The sequence below is a fragment of the Mytilus edulis genome, chromosome 10 (assembly GCF_963676685.1).
Source record: "Mytilus edulis chromosome 10, xbMytEdul2.2, whole genome shotgun sequence".
Taxonomy (NCBI): domain Eukaryota; kingdom Metazoa; phylum Mollusca; class Bivalvia; order Mytilida; family Mytilidae; genus Mytilus; species Mytilus edulis.
This window is the reverse complement of record NC_092353.1, coordinates 73,829,722-73,846,762: the sequence shown is the minus strand read 5'-3', so window position 1 is coordinate 73,846,762 and position 17,041 is coordinate 73,829,722. Positions and strand designations below refer to the sequence as shown.

Below are 17,041 nucleotides of genomic sequence, written 5' to 3'. Positions count from 1 at the left end.
GGAACACCTGAGATCAACCCTAGTTTTTGGTAGGGTTCGTGTTGTTTATTCTTTAGTTTTCTATGTTGTGTCATGTGCACTATTGTTTGTCTGTTTGTCTTTTTTATTTTTAGCCATGGCGTTGTCAGTTTGTTTTAGATTAATGAGTTTGACTGTCCCTTTGGTATCTTTCGTCCCTCTTTTACACCTGTTTTATGGCTTTTTAAAGTTAAATGTACATTTAGGTACAACAATACGGACTTTTGCATCAGATACGATTGTGAGGAAGATTAAGGAACTGAGTTTGACTGAGATATTATATACATTTGATGCTTACTAAACTGTTTAGCTAAACATACTAAATTATGTTATAATCACAATTTAAGCAAGAGACAAAAATATTATTTCAATGATATGTACGTATACAAATGACTTAAAAGCAGCAAGCTCGATCAACTAACTTCCCTTTTACACGACAATACTCATCAATAGCTTATGTTCTCGATAACCCGGATGACGTCGTTGACAAACCTGACAATAAGATTCAATTTAAATAGGGAAGAGTTTGATGTTTGTATACAAGAATCAGATGTTTTCATATCAAACTTTTCACTGAATATTTTCACACTGGTATTTTGAAAAGTGTTTATTCAACTCTTTGTTTTAATTAACTAAGATTCTGAAAGTTGGTATGACTTCAAAAAATAAAATGAGACTGCATTATCCAAACGAATAAACAATTTTTCAACAGATTATTTATCATCGTCCAATTGTCACAGTCTTATATTTGTTTTTGTATTAAACAAAGACATTTGAATGAATTTTAAGATCGTCAGCGGTAGCCATAGTAAATTGGTTATACTTATTTTGCAAAAATGCATAATCTGTTTTCCGTAACCGTACCTGATTTTGATATCTGCCTGAATAAAATATTCAACAATGAAATCAGAACCAATATGTTGAGTCTGTTTTATATAAGACGCAAGAGTCAACCAATCCCAACTGATTAATGTTGTTCTATTTTTTAACAAGTTAAAGATGACTAAATATGTGATGTTATACAGGTATGAACACTAATTGGACTTTATGATTTTAATGTTTGAATTTTCGGATAGCGAACAATCATGCTTCTCTTAGGTTGTTTATAATATCAAACTTTACTACCATTGAAAGGGTACAGTTTCGTAGTTAAGTCTAATTTAACACGATGTATGTGTGTATTGTAGTAAGATTTGAACTATATATGAATATATGTAATATTCTTTTTGATCGGTGCTTTTTGTTAGTTGCTATCTGCTATGATCAAATTAGTCGTGTCTGTTTTTAACCTAAAAAAAATTTTATAGTTTTTTATAGATGTTACACAACTTGTACATATCAAGATAATGTTATATGCTTTGAGAAATGTTTGACATCACCATCTTCGCAAGTGTCAGAAATTCAGTTGTTGTCGTTGATAGCTCTATGTAATGTTCATTTTATTTTGTACTCGCTTAAGTATAAAAAGATTACTATATGTCATGCCGGGACCTTCAGATGTTTGTAATTGGTGAAGACCGAACGGACTGCGTTGTCTTATTACCCGCCACAGTTGTGTCAATGAACAGTCTAATTTGTCGATGTATCTCATCAAAACAATCAACTGCTATGTACAAAATACTTTACTGGCAAACGAAATAACTATCGTTATAGATAAAGTACTCTCTGCTTTCGAATAACAGTAATCTCTGCTTTCGAATAACAATAATAGAGGACAGAAAGTGCAATGTAAATTTCCAACAATGCTTCGACCCTCAAATTCTCCCACATCATTTGGAAATTATACTAATAAAAAAGTACTATTATGTTTACTATGATAATAACGGATTAAGATATGTGTATCTATAGTATAAATCAGAAATTGTGAGGAAAACATCCCATTTAATAGAGTCTTAAAACTAATTAAATCTTCCCCCTTTTTTTCTGTTTAAAAGAGAAGGCGAATCATTCCAAATCACTTGTCTTAAGTTAACATCAATAAACGAAAGAGCAGATATGTGCAAATGAAATGCATAGAAAATATGAGAAAATATGAGAAAATATGAGTTACTATATACTATAGTAAAGTTATTTGTATAAGGGAAGGAGTTGTAAACTTATTGCAAGGACTGTAACACAAAAAATTCTTTTAAAAAAATGGCCAAGTTATAAATTTCGATTGATTACTCTGGTTTCGGAGATAACATTTAAAGTTTCTATATCTTATATACAGGCTAATGTTCAAAATATAGTACAGGGTAAAACTTATTTACAAACTCTGAAAACTAAAAACAAAAATTTCACAAAACAGCGAATTATAGTAGATCTTTAAGAATTATCAGCTTTCATCTGACCGAAAAAAATAAGTAAAAGATCAATATTGATCTCAAATCAGGCTAGCATAGATTTTCATCTGTACTTGTAGTGTATATTTTCAAAAAGTCATGACCATTGAAAACACTCATTGCTAAAAAAAAAAATTCGGCTACACTAGTTCAAGTTCGAGTGTTAACGTATTGTTAAAAATGATTGATGTTTAAAAATAGATTCAGATTCTATTTCTTTAAAGATATAAAGACTCCATTCACGCTATAAGTAATAAAACAACGTTATCAGAATTCTTCGTTTCTTTCGATGAATCTTAATGACATGGTAAACTTTTGCCCGAAACTAAACGCTACAAGACACATAAGCGTATTCTTCTTTCCCTTAACCCTTAATCATAAATTATAGAAATATCAACCATAGGCATATGTCTCTGTCTTTTCAATATCTCCAAGCTCTTAATATTCCCGAACAATCTTCATTGATAGACAGGTTATATCTTTATAACATGTCGACTTACAATATTTCAAGCTTCTGATAGTCCATTTCGTCTTCAGAAAACGAAAGTCTCTTCCTGAGCAATATGGCATGTTCTAAATCGGCACAAACAGTCTTTCAAGTGATCTACAGGTGTAAGAGAGTGACGAAAGATACCAAAGGAACAGTCAAACTCAGAAATCTAAAATAAACTGACAACGCCATGGCTAAAAATGAAAAAGACAAACAGACAAACAATAGTACACATGTCACGACATAGAAAACTAAAGAATAAACAACACGAACCCCACCAAAGACTAGGGGTGTTCTTCTGTCACTAATTTATTAAGAACGTAGCACAAAAATATTGCTCAAGGAATTTCATAAATATTTATCCAAGGAGCCTAACTTCCTTGATCTTGAGACGGGACTTCGACGATAAAATAAGCTTGGTTGGTTCACAAAACTAAGATCCTATGTTGTTACCAAACAAAAATACTCATGACAAGTGTTTCTTGATAGATTCAATTAGACTTAGTTTCATAGGGTTTTTTCTTCTGCTTCTTCCGTTTTTTGTCGGTTAACATTTAATCGACCATTGAGTACTATGCACAAACACAAACATTTGGTTTTATCATTATTTCAGATTGATGTGTAGTTTTATAGTTGTTCTTTGCTTCATTTACGTTTATACATTAAATAAGGCAAAATTGTGAGGTTTTTCTTTTTTATGTTCACTTGCTTGAAGCTTGGCAATGGTCTGAGGTATAAAAAAAAATCCTAAACAAATTTTGGAGATTTGAAGTTAATGGATATGACATTTCGTTTTTTATTTTATTTTTTAAAATATATATATTAAAACGTATTTTGCCAGATACAATTATTAAAAAAAAACTGATTTTGATATAAATAATGGCGCTGTAATGAATAACATAATTTTTATTGATAGTGCACTATGGGTCCGTTGTGTATTTTTAAGATACAGTTCTGTGCTGAAAATTTGATAATTGAGAAAAAAAAGAGGACTTCGAGGTGTTAAATCATTAACAAAACAAATCAAATAGTGACAATAAAAAGGTAGAGAAATAATTTGATTGATTGTTGGTTGCTTTACGCCGCATTAGCACAAGGCTATATCGCGGCGACAAGGTAGAGAAATAAGGTAATCATTATGTTATGTTTAATTATAACTCAACAACACAATTTCGTTTATGGAAAATATTAGTTTACTTAATTGTAAGCTTTATAAGCCATTCCAGCGGGGTAACCGTAACCATCCCGAGGATCTCCATTGCCGTAAATCCATAAACCAAACCGTACTTTCTTTTTATGTTCTATGCGATGGAGCCCTGTCGATATAGGCAGACTGAAAGTGCTAAAATTGTTCATTCCTTCAGAAATGCTAAAAACACTACTTTGACTTTTTAAAGAATTTCCATCCAGGAAAAGCCCATCAGTAGCATCGCTCTGCACCATTATGCTTATGTAGCTGTCAAACCCTGTTGGTACTACGAAGTCATATTCATAAAGGTATTGATTTACACCCGGAATCATCATCATAAAAGGATCTCCTGTGCCTTCACTTAACCCGTGTGGATATGACGTGACAAGTATGTCTTCAGATGATGAAATAAAAGAGATCGTGTTGTAATAAAAATCAAAGAAATCTCTTGCGTTAAGTGTTTTTGATATTGTCTTTTTACCAGTTTTAATAGTTAGATTAGTACTATTTACTGCCTGTATGCGTACAGTGATATTCAAACGTGTCGATATATACGGAGTTATAAACATATTATCTAGTTGATCAGTGGGTAAAACTGATTCTATAAATGGATTACAGCCACCAAGATACATATTGTATGGTACTGCAATATTACACTGATTACCACTGACAACAATTACTGGTTTTGATGATGTTACCAATGTTCCTGATAGGTCTGATGTAGTTGATAACTGAAATGTGTCATACTTGTTTACCATTATTCTTATCGTATCGTTGTTACTATACTGCTTGTTGTCATATGTTATAGAACCACTTTTCAAGTTCAAATATATACTGACAACTGTATTATGATAAACTGGTGTAAGTGCTAGCATATTTTTATACCTATAAAATACAGGTAGAGTTGGTATAATGTATTTGGTAGTGGCAAATCTCGTAGGCATTGATGAATATCCCCCTGAGACTCCGGCTCCGAGGAAAAATCCGTAAACATTTATTCCTTCATCTGAGTGAAGTTCTACTCCAGCCACATGTATTCCATCAGACGGTAGAACACTTTTACTCAGATTATATTCTGTATTACTTTTGTCCATAGTGATAGTATGAATTTTGTTCTCGTTGAAATAACGAACTGAAAGACGTGTTGTATTTTCTGATGCTACCAAAATTTTCGGCGTTGTCGGACAACAAGAAAGTCTTTCTTGAAAAATTACCAAGAAACTTGTGTCTTTTCCACCTGTATAAAATATATAAGTTAATACACTATGTAACAAATATTCGCAAAAAGTGCTTCCAGAGAAAACTAAGAATTTTGGTTTTACATAATTCATACTCGAGTTTTAAAAGTATCTTTTGAATTTAATAATAAAATAAATCAATTATACTTCCAATAACTGGGGTTGGAGTACATTGTCTACCATCCATCAACGAAAAGGATTTGAACAAGAACTGGTGACAATGAGTAAAACTCATATGACATTTATTCGATAATACTACACATAGGATGTTGTCTGCTCTATGGTCGAGTTGTTGTATCCCTTTTACGGTCCTCATTTCCATTCTCAATTTGATAGCTATCAGCGTGAATATAACAAAAGCACATCAGATACAAATATTATCGCAGACTGCAACCCGAACAGGCACGTATAAATCGTGCCTGGATACGCATATAACCTTATTTTGATGTGTTGTTTAGTGCATGATTTCCTAAGGACATTATAAAAATGTGTGCAGATCTGATGAACTCTCATAACTTTGCTTCTTCAAGAATTAATTGTCACTATTTATTTTAAACTGTAAACAAACCCTTCTATGAACAGTACGTGTTGGTACTTTTGCAAGGAGGGATAAAGTTTTAAAAGGGAAACAAAAGATATCAAAAGAACAATCACACTCAAAGGTCAAAAACGAACCGACCCAGCCAAAACGAAAAACGAAGCGGACGAGAAGACAAACAGCAGTACACATAACACAACATAGAAAACGAAAAACTTAGCAACACGAAACCCAATAAAACCTGGGATGATCTCCGGTGTATTGTAGTATAAATAAGAAGATGTGATATAATTGCCAATGAGACAACTCTCAACAGGGCACCAAATGACATAGAAATTAACAATTATATGTCACCGTACTGAATATTTAAAAACACTTTTTTTATACGCTTTTTATCACAGTTTTATAAAACAAAAATGGACGAGAGACAAATGATTTTTTTTTGAATTCGTGATAGATATATTTAAACAATTTCAGAAAAACCTCTAGAGGTTTGAAATTCTATTTTTGGCCAAAATTCTGGGAAAATATGTGACATCTTTACCCCAATTTTGCAATAAAACGCACTTCTGACGAATTAAAGTTTAAAATTGGTGCCTTTTGTTAGCTCTTATTCGTGTGTTTCTTTGTCAAATATGTTCTGCTATTTATTTGTATTGTAGTCCTGTAATGTTGTGTTGTCATTTAAATGTTATATATAACATGGACATTAAAGCGGGAGGTTTGCCATGCTACAAAACTAGGTTCAACCCACCATTGTTTTCTTTTAAAAAATGTCCTGTACCAATTCAGGCATATGGCAAGTGTTATATTATAGTTCGTTTCTGTGTGTGTTTCATTTTAATGTTGTGACGTCATTCTCCTCTTATATTTAATGCGTTTCCCTCGGTTCTGGTTTGTGACCCGGATTTTTTTGTTTCTATCGATTTTTGAACATCTGTATACTACTGTTACCTTTATTTGTAAACAATTTGTACAGAACAAATACATGACCTTTTAAATTTAAAAAAAATCTCTTGTCGTTTCGTGAACCGTCATCAAACTAATTGCATCCTAGTTCTAAACCTCAAGAGGGTATAAAAGAGGGACGAAAGATACCAGAGGGACAGTCAAACTCATAAATGAAAAATAAACTTACAACGCCATGGCTAAATATGAAAAGGACAAACAGACAAATAATAGTACACATGACACAACATAGAAAACTAAGAATAATCAACACGAACCCATAACAACCTAAACCTTTACCAAACAGAACGTCGTTTTCAATCTTCCCAAGTGCTGTTGTTCATTGTTCCGATTTTTATCCTGAGATCACCCCTTATTGTTGTTGGGGTTCGTGTTGCTTAGTCTTATTTTTTCTTCGTTGTTGTTTTGTTTACTAATGTTTGTTTGTTTGTCTGTTTGGGTTTTTTTTCTTTTGTAGCAATGGCGTTGTCACTTTGTCTTTGAATGTCCCTCTGGTATCTTTCATCCCTCTTTTATATAGTCTTCCTAGTTATGTTCTGTTTTGGGACTTATTCATCGTACATAATGATCAACTAGAATAATTGCTAAAAATAACCACCGGGAATTTCATTTTCCCTAGCCCATCAACTTAAAGGCAAACTCAATGGATTACGTTCATGCTTATGCTGAAAAATGCTTTAAGGTTAAGCCAGATAACCCTGAGCTGGGCACTTAATCTGAAAGGATAAACTCTATTATGTTATGCATTCAGAACTTATCAAACAACTACAACGTTACATGAGAACACCGGTTTCGAACCTTTTCAATAATTTCAAGGATGTTAATTATCTCTGCACAATGCATGTATTATGTTTTTGGCTAATAAAGAATCACACATAAGTGTTTAAATAACATACGTTGAACCTACCTAACTAAACATCTTGAAATTCACATAAATTTTGGGACTCCAACTTATTTCCCTAAATAGCGTTATGGCATTTCAAAGATGGCAAATATAAGACTCATAACCTCATCAAGACTATTTTGCTTGAGAAAATTAAATTTGGCAGTAAAGAACCAAACGGGTTATGCCACCCGTATCCCAAAACCTTATAATGTCATATTAAGCTTTTGAAGGGAAACTAGAGGTTTGCATCGCCACAAGATTTTACGTGTAGCCCTCCTTCTATCAATTCAAATTTGTTTTCTATATGACTGCAACTTAACTCAGCTTTTAGGATTTGTTTTATTTAATCTCAATGATCGAAAAATCCAATTGTAAACCTACTAATTTATATATGATAACTTCAGCTTGTTTACAACATATAAACTCCCTGGATAACCGAATTATCTAGTCTACAATGTTACAACTAATGCCTTCATGATCATGTTGTATTTAAACAAACCGTTTGTAAATCTAGCAAATTAAATTCCTAACCACGGTGTATAAACGACAGTACTGTAAATTAAGACTAGATGTGTCAAAGCGACACGAATGACCCCGTCTCAAAAAGTTGAAAAATCTGCAATTTCAATTACACATGTGGACACAAACATGATGGTAGTCTCACATATAAAAAAAATCAGCTCAAAATCTAGAGTCGTATAAAGAAAAAGTCCGTATAACTGAGATTTTCAACAATTTTCAAAGTTGGAAACCCTTAATATTGGTATAAATAAGCGGAGCGGAACGAAACTTAAACTTGATCTGTAGGCGTTTAGACAAAACTCCGTATAATGGTTTGTTGTGGAATCACGGAGTGAGAGAATGACAGAAAGACAGAATGACGGACAAGGGTAAAACTATATGACACCGACAACTTCGTTGCGTGGCCATAAAAACGGTTTATAAAACCTATACACAACCAAGGGTTTCTTTCTCTTACTAACAAGTCAGAGAACCGCACTATTCATGAACTTGACATAACTCCTTACTAAACGATAATTATGATTGCACAAGAATTGATACCTAAACCTGCCAAAAAGCCGCTAGTTATTTGTGTAATTCACTTTATAATTTAACAGTACAATTTTAAGTCTTACTACCGCGTTAAAAATGTTAATTGTTAAACAATAATTTTTCTTCAGGCGTATTCAAACTCAAGTATTTGAGGACATCATATGTGTTAATGTGTCCTGACTTGAAAATGATTCTGACAACTAGAGTATATATAGATATACTGATTCAACAATCCTTTTTGTTGTCTAAACGTTCCTGATCCAATAGAATTAGTACACAAATAAAAAGTAAACCCAGACTTGGGCTTCGGGCCCACCGAACTAATTTTGTTTATATATTTAATACCTTACCAGAATATCCACATTGTTTACCGAGGAATCCCTTTGTACAGACGCATATGTATTCATTATTATTTTGTTTAGAGATTCCACCATTGTAACACGTTATATGAGTATCTGGAATAAATTAAATCATCTTTTAAAAGTATTGAACTAAAATGCACAAGTACAAATGTGTTAATATCATGAATGTACGTGTAAATGTGATATAAAATTGATATGAACACGTATTAAAGATAAATTACGTTTCTCTAAACGAGGGGAATAAAAAACATATTTTCATTTAGATAAATTACAAACAAAATGGTTGCACAGACTGTTGTTTTATTGCTGATTTCTTCTCCTATTGAAGATACTTGACGTTCAATAACTAATCAATCAATCTTTGATCATAACATGTCTTCTTCAAGTAGAACTTGTGAAGGAATAAGCCTAGTCATTTATCTCCATACACTTGTTAAAGCAGTTTTCGACGTAAGGTAATACTGTATCTATTGTTTTTCAGAAATTTCTTTTCCTTGTACAAGACTGTATTTAAACCAGTTGGAGCATATAAACTATGAACGTATAAGACTGTCTCAAATACCTGACTAAGTCATCTAACAAACAAGACATTACCGAGAAAAACACATATAAATTAATTAACTATCTAAATAGACCAATAAACATTCATCAACAAAGGATACCAATGAACCCTTACACTCATACATGATGGGGATATTGCATATTCAGTTTGGTTTACAGCCTTGTATATATTGATTTGTAATAGTTTTATGTTTTTACGAAATTCAAATAAATTTAGAATTTCAGAATGTTCAGAGTTCGACCTCTGCGGTCGTATCAGTCTGCGCTCAGCAAAATTTTTCTAAATTCAATCTTTTTAATTTTTTTAAGATCAATTGATGAAATGACCCCCTCAGACATGGAATATAAAGAAAAATGCAGTGTGTATGGTGTAAATGTATTTAGGGGGAGAAAAGGACAAGATAATTGCAGGTATTTATAAAATACACTTTTTACCTTTTCCGACACTCAAAAACTCACAAATGAACAATCGTACGTTTTAATTCATTCTTCACCTTTATGTGGGTATAGGAATAATCATTTTGAGAGGTTTGCCGATCTTTCCTCCTAAATATGAAAACAGAGCTCGATAAGATAGACGTAAGAAACAAAGACATTAGATGTATTTGTTCATTGTGTTGATTCATATATACCTAAGTCGGTACTCTCTCTGTTTTCGCTCTCCCGCAGTTTCGTCCCATTTTTGTTTTCAATTGCTGTCAATCTCATATCAATATCCAATAATTTCTGTCTTAGCTGAGCTAAATTAAAAAACAAAAACCTTAAATTGCAAGCCACGACAAATTAATATAGCTTAGATTTTCATTCAGAGGAAAAAATAATAGTAGTGATACCTTGAAATAAATTTAGATACCATATAAAATCATTGGTTTTTTTCTAGATTAATTTTTTTAAGATGACAAACAATATTTAAGTTCTGTTTGAGAAGATGTTGTTTCATTTCACGAATTAAACTTCCCACCAGTGGTGTAAACAGCTTCGGTGTCACTGAACAGCTTTCAATAATGAACAAAGCACAAGCCGTATAGTAAGCTATTTAATAGTTTTTGCTTTAAATTATATGAATCCAGCTGTGTGCACTGCTGTTTTAGCAAATGTTGTAAAAGAACGGGGGCGAAAGATACCAGAGGAACAGTCAAACTCATTGCAAATTAATCAATGCCGTCTCTAAATTAATTTCCTGCCGTTCATCAATCTGATAAGTGTAGTGAATACATTTACTTTTTTTTATAATTATGTCAAGTAATGTGTGATAGTTGTAGTTATTATGGATACAGTGTAATACAAGTAATATCTATCAATGCCAGACATAGATATCATATCACAACCGTAAGAGAATAGTATTGCTATTTCTAGAAGTCAGTCAATAAATGAATTGTGAAATACATATAAAAATATATATTATAATTATGTAACAATTTTTTAAAAGTGAATATTTCACCCTCTCATGAAAATTCATCCACCGAGTGTCATTCAAATGTAACTTCATTGCTGTAAACAATTCCCTTATCTATATGAAAATATTAGAAGATCACCATTTGTTGACTAAGAATAGTGATTGAACAGTCATCAAAGGTACCAGGATTATAATTTAATACGCCAGACGTGCTTTTCGTCTAAATAAGACTCACCAGTGAAGTACAGATCAAAATAGTTATGAAGCCAAACAAGTACAAAGTTGAAGAACATTGAATTAGCGATTAAGTCTTTACGGTATTTTTCATTCTGCAAAAACACAGAGAAACATGCTCGAGAATGAAAATGCTTTTATTTCTGTCCTACCTATAACAGTAAAATAAATAACAGTCAGTACAAATCCAGTTGACACCATATATATGGTTAGTGTCAGACAGTTCGTTTTAATCCATTTCTTCCATGAAGGAACAAACACGTGGTCTATTTTGACTGTTTTCTCGTCGATCTTTAAATCGTCGTATTTATGGTCATCATTCTCTCTTCTTATTTCTTCGTAATCCTGCATTTGTATTTCAGCCATCTTTATTTACTTACTAATGTAACACCACTTAAAATAAACTAGTTAGTGACTAATAGTGTTGATGATCCTATTAATTTATAAAACACATGAGGAAGTATTATACGGAAACAAATGACCACGTGACAATCATTCGTAAAATTGGATGAAAATATGGTGAACTCGTTAACTTGTCATGGTTACGGTGTATTGTTATGATTTAAATGTCAGAAAAGCTGTTTATTCAAGCAATATTTTGAAGTTATGAACTCTTTGATGTTTACATTCATAAGATTTCTTACTTCTATTAAATTGCAGCAGTAGGATTTTTTGTTATATCTGTCTTCATTTTTTCCAAACATTGTCTCAGCGAAAAAAAACCTTTTTAAGAAATCATTCTTTCATGCCATGCTCTATACTGGTCGAGGACCAGTTACCGTCATTTTTGTCAGTATATTTCATTTATCTTCTTAACGTGAGAACATTTAAATCTATCCTTTGACAAGGAAAGTGGTTACCAAAAATACTTTAAAATTCCAATTGGTCGGTATTTAAAATTAACTAAATTTCTCAGAAATTTACTTTTTACGGCGTCCGATTTCGTACGAGCTTTGAAGATGCCGAGGACCAGTTACCGTCAGCACCGAAATTGTTACAATTCTCTCTCAATGGTTGTCAGATGAGTTTAAACACGGTCTCAAACTATTCTAACAAATTGTATAGTATTGATTTTTTACATTAAATGTTATGAATCAATTTTGAGATAAGCAAATATTTTTTTATCGCTGAAGCGTCGTCTTCGTTACGCAGGAGTTGTCTCTCTTTGCTTACCTCGTCAAAGTGCCTCATTTTAATTTAGCGCCCTTTTCGATGAATTGTAAACCCCGGCGTTGAGCAACATGGAAAGCATGGCTGGAAGTGGAATGAAGTTGACTGACCAACTGTGAGTAAAACAAATTTGAAACAGACGAATAAACAGTCAAGATTTTACTCAAAATAGACCGCATGATTGGTGGTGATAGTCGAGATCGACTTGAAATCGGGTGGAATTTTCACTTTCAGACAGAGCCTCCAGTTTACATGCAGGTAATTTCACTGAAACGTATGTCAACATTTAATTGATAGGTGACAATCAGACATTTTTTCCATTTGTTATCAGTGGAGGATCCAGAACTTTTCATAAAAGGGGGGCTGACTGACCTAGGCGAAGAGGGAGGCACTCCAGTCGTGCTTCAATGATTCCCTACATAATCAACCACAATTTTTCCCACAAAGAAAAGGGGGTGATCCGCCTATGGTTATGTCAGACAACCTGAAGAAGGAGCAGTCGACCATTTGATTCTAGTTGTTTTAAGGGGATGACGGCAATTTCAATACTTTTACGTCCTACCCCCCTCTTCAATGTGTCCATTAAAAGTGAAAAATTGGTTGATAGTATAAACACAACAGACAACATCAAGAAAGATGTTATGGAATTTTATATTTCTGACAGTTTTCCCGACCTATTCCAGCAGCATGGCTTTTCACATTGTATATATTTAATATCATAGGAAGGAAGTGCCCCACCTTTTGTGAACCAATTTGAGGGGTCTTTATTTGCATCACATGGTTAGGTTAACTTTTTAACACATGACATATCCTGATGTGTGTTGTGTTACAAATTATGCCACCTCCTGGCCCCAGAGTCTGAGTTTACCTAACTGTTTACGATGCATGCTATAAATGTCCCAATACTACCTTTAATAACATAACGTAAGGGTACCCAAATTGCACCTATTTAGAAAAAAAAGTAACGGAAATCTTACAAGATTTCCTAGAGACTAAACAATTTGTATTTTTATGATTTGATACTATGCGCGTCTTTCAACATAGGTAAACATATTTAGATATACACAAAACGTTCACAGTATTTATCAACAGATGGACTGTTTACTGAAAAAAGCAAAATGTACGAAAACGTCACCATGCGACCGTACGTCATCAAAACGTCATCTTTTTAAAATTAGCAAATACAATATATTATAAGTATCCATTTCGTAAAATATGAAGAGTAAGCATGGACTAATATCCAATTGTTCAAAATATTTGAAGAAATTAAACAAAAGCTCGGTTATTAGACTTTTAACGATGTGAATTTAAGCATGGATGTAATTTGGGTACTCCTCATTACAGAATCATGGATAGTTTGGAGGTTAATTTAAACCCATTTTTGTATGACTCAATATGGATTCAAAATTAAATTGGTGTACCTATACAATAAAGAAGGGTAGGGCTACAAAATAAACACAGTATCATGTTAAACGTTTTAATTAAAAAAAGTCCTAAATTTTTACGATATTCAAAAAGATAGATAGAAAAATATACTACTACTTTCACAAAAATATAGTTTAACATGCAAAAATTATTAAAAAGAAAAGTGCTTTATAGTACACTTGGCATATATATAGAAACCCCTGGTTGCAAATACTTTTTTGATGTAACAGTAAGGTACTTACAACGTTTCCAGAGATGACAAACCACGAAATAAATTTGAATCTAGTGATGAAATTAGATTGTTGTCGAGGTTCCTGAAAAATATCATTTTTGAAACTTCCTTTTTAGTTCTATTTTCCGTTTGTCATATTCATGAGAGAAAAAAACAAAGTCAATTAAAAAATAGTTGGCGACCACACAGAGAGAGAATTAAAGTCTTTCCTTTTCTATAAGGAAAGACCTTACTGTATTTCTTCTGATTATTAGGTCTTTCCAAATTTGACCTAAGGTGAAAGATCAAGGTCATGACCTAGATTTTGACCTTAGCTTGTTATCAAATTTACTAAATAACCATAACAGATGGCTGATAAAATGTAACGGATAAAATGTGTGTCTTGGCGAGATCTATATTTGGCAGTTGGATGAAAACTATTGACTAAATATTATGGACCTAGGGCACCAAAACTGTTTTTCGGGTCCGAAATGATGATTTTATTCTTATAACTTAAAAGAGGTTAGAGATAGAAAGAAACTTTGAATTGCAAAAATGTTCAGCATGATAAGATCTAAAACTTTAGGTCAAGGTCAGAGCTCAAAGTCCCTAGCAATGACATAAAACACCTTAGCAACCATATACTTTTGAATTTAGAAAGCTATGAGTAATATAAAAATGAATCCTATAACAAATTCTTAGTTCTTTGACTACAGTTATTCGGATAGAAACTTATTATCTGTCAAATATTGAATTACAATCCAAATGTAGACCTGTATCAAACGCGATATTTTTAATACTGCAAATAACATTTTTGTCCCTAGCAACGACATATAAGTCCTAAGCAATCACTTACTTTTTTTAAATTTAAAGACTATGAATAGTACATATGACATGTTTAATACTGGTAGTAATGTTTTTATCCTTATGAATGATTTTTGTCCTTAGCAACCACTTATTATGAACATAAAATTCCTTAGCAACCATTTATTTTTGAACTAAGAAGGCTTTCAATAAAGAAAAAAAGGAAAGACCTTTTTTAATATAATACTATATTTAGTCTTTATTTAGATGTGAATAAAATTATTTATATATATGTTGTAAGAAGATTAACATGTTGAAGGCCTTCTTTAACATCTGAAAATATTGTCTTCAGACAGTTTTCGTACATTTGATGATGACATCGAGTATGAAAACAAACATCTAAGTAATCATAGTCAACTACAGCTATATAATTAGCAGCGTAATCATACTTCGATTGGAACCATCTGATCGTCAATGTGAAACCTTATTTATTTTCTCGATTTCGACTGAGGAAATCGTTACATTTACCTACATTAGTCGTATTAATCATAAGACTTACCTTAAAACATATGTAATATTTTGTAAAATAGTTTTTTTGTTATATTCTTTGAAAAAAGAATACTTTAAAATTTATTTGTCCTTTTTCCCTTAGAAGTTGCTAACGACAACTTTCCCATCAAAGTTCTGTGTAAAAGTTTTAAAGAAACAGTTTTGAATTTAAATTCACGATGAATTTGTTAAACCTCAAAAATTTATCAAAGTATGTCGATATTTATATTTGTATATTGTATATTTGACTGTTGGAATTTTGTTGATAGATATAAAAAGGACAATGTAAATGAAAGTCATGTGGAAGATATAAGCGCTAGATTGATAGTTGTATCGCACTGAAGGGAATGTTTAGTCATAATTTTAAACAGTTGTTTTACGTACCAGCTCCGATTAACTAACTCATCGTAAAGAGTAACATGTTTAATTCTAATATATCTGAATTCCCACAATTCATATACCGTAATTTATATAATTAGTTCAATTTCATCGGTTTAAAGTGGGTTTTTTCTTTCAAATGGTACATTTTATTCTTTAAACGTTCACACGTCATGCATAAGTCCTTTCTGTGTAGAGCCATGTTACTTACAATCGTGTAAGTGCTGTCAAATCTTTAAAAAGAGTTCCCTTTAGCATTTGTATTTGATTGTAGCTCAGGTTCCTGCAAAATAAGGAGCTTGAAGTTATCAGATTAAGACATTCAAACAGCTTGAAGTTGAAAACCAGTATAACTTGCCCAATTGACTTCAGTATACATTTTTGCAATAGTTTGTCTTGTACAGTATTTTAAAAAACCTATATAATAAAAATGAATATACAATTTAATCATAAAAAAGACACAATAATACTGTTTCAGAAAATGTTCATTGTACGCTCAATTTAGTTTCTTAAGAAAGTCTATAATTTTTGACAAAAAAGTAAAGACTTATCATCACTTTAAACATGATGCATTCATTTTTTTTAAATCCAGTAACCTTTCGAATCGTCCTATACCGACATTTCTTTTTTTAGCTTTGTATTTTATATGCACGTTTACTCTCTTTGATTGTCTCCTTATATATTTTGTTCTTTTTAATAATGTTAATAGGAATATCATATGTAAACATATTCAGATTTCTTCTAAAAATATCATCATCTCTAGCCTTCTCCAGCTTAAATTGCTAAAGGTAAAATTGACATAACCAAATCACAATTCAAAAGTATTAAGTAGTCTTATTTATTCAATATACTTTTAATATCCTTATTCTTCGTTTTTTCTAAAAGGAGTAGGTTCAATGACTAAATCAGTTAAAATCTTTCACATAAACTTATTGAATCAATTGATATAGACACTTTTAAGTGTTTAAAAAGTGTCCAAAATCTATCGTTAGATAAACCTGAAATTTGAGGCCAAAATCGGCCCTTACCGGACCTACTCCTTTATTCTATGCACTTTATAAATACAAAAGAAAATAAATATTCATATGTAAGAAAATTGCAAAAAGAGGGAAAAGATGCTTAAGATATATCAAAATCATGATTGGAGAACAAACTGACAATTCCATGGCAAAAACTAACCACCATACATAGGCAAACGACAGTATATAAAACAATTTATACAACTAAGCAATGAGCACTATGAATC

At 31.9% G+C, this 17,041-nt stretch overlaps 1 protein-coding gene across 1 annotated transcript; it reads right to left on the bottom strand.

Annotated features, from left to right (window-relative positions):
* Nucleotides 1–3,619: 3,619 nt before the first annotated feature.
* On the bottom strand, nucleotides 3,620–11,720 carry LOC139491882 (IgGFc-binding protein-like). The gene is made up of 4 exons (XM_071279797.1): nucleotides 11,411–11,720; nucleotides 10,261–10,368; nucleotides 9,056–9,160; nucleotides 3,620–5,258 (listed from the first exon to the last, which is right to left on the bottom strand). The coding sequence occupies exons 1-4, from the start codon at nucleotides 11,622–11,624 to the stop codon at nucleotides 4,030–4,032; spliced, it is 1,656 nt and encodes a 551-aa protein (XP_071135898.1). The 5' UTR covers nucleotides 11,625–11,720; the 3' UTR covers nucleotides 3,620–4,029.
* Between the last annotated feature and the right edge of the window lie 5,321 nt (nucleotides 11,721–17,041).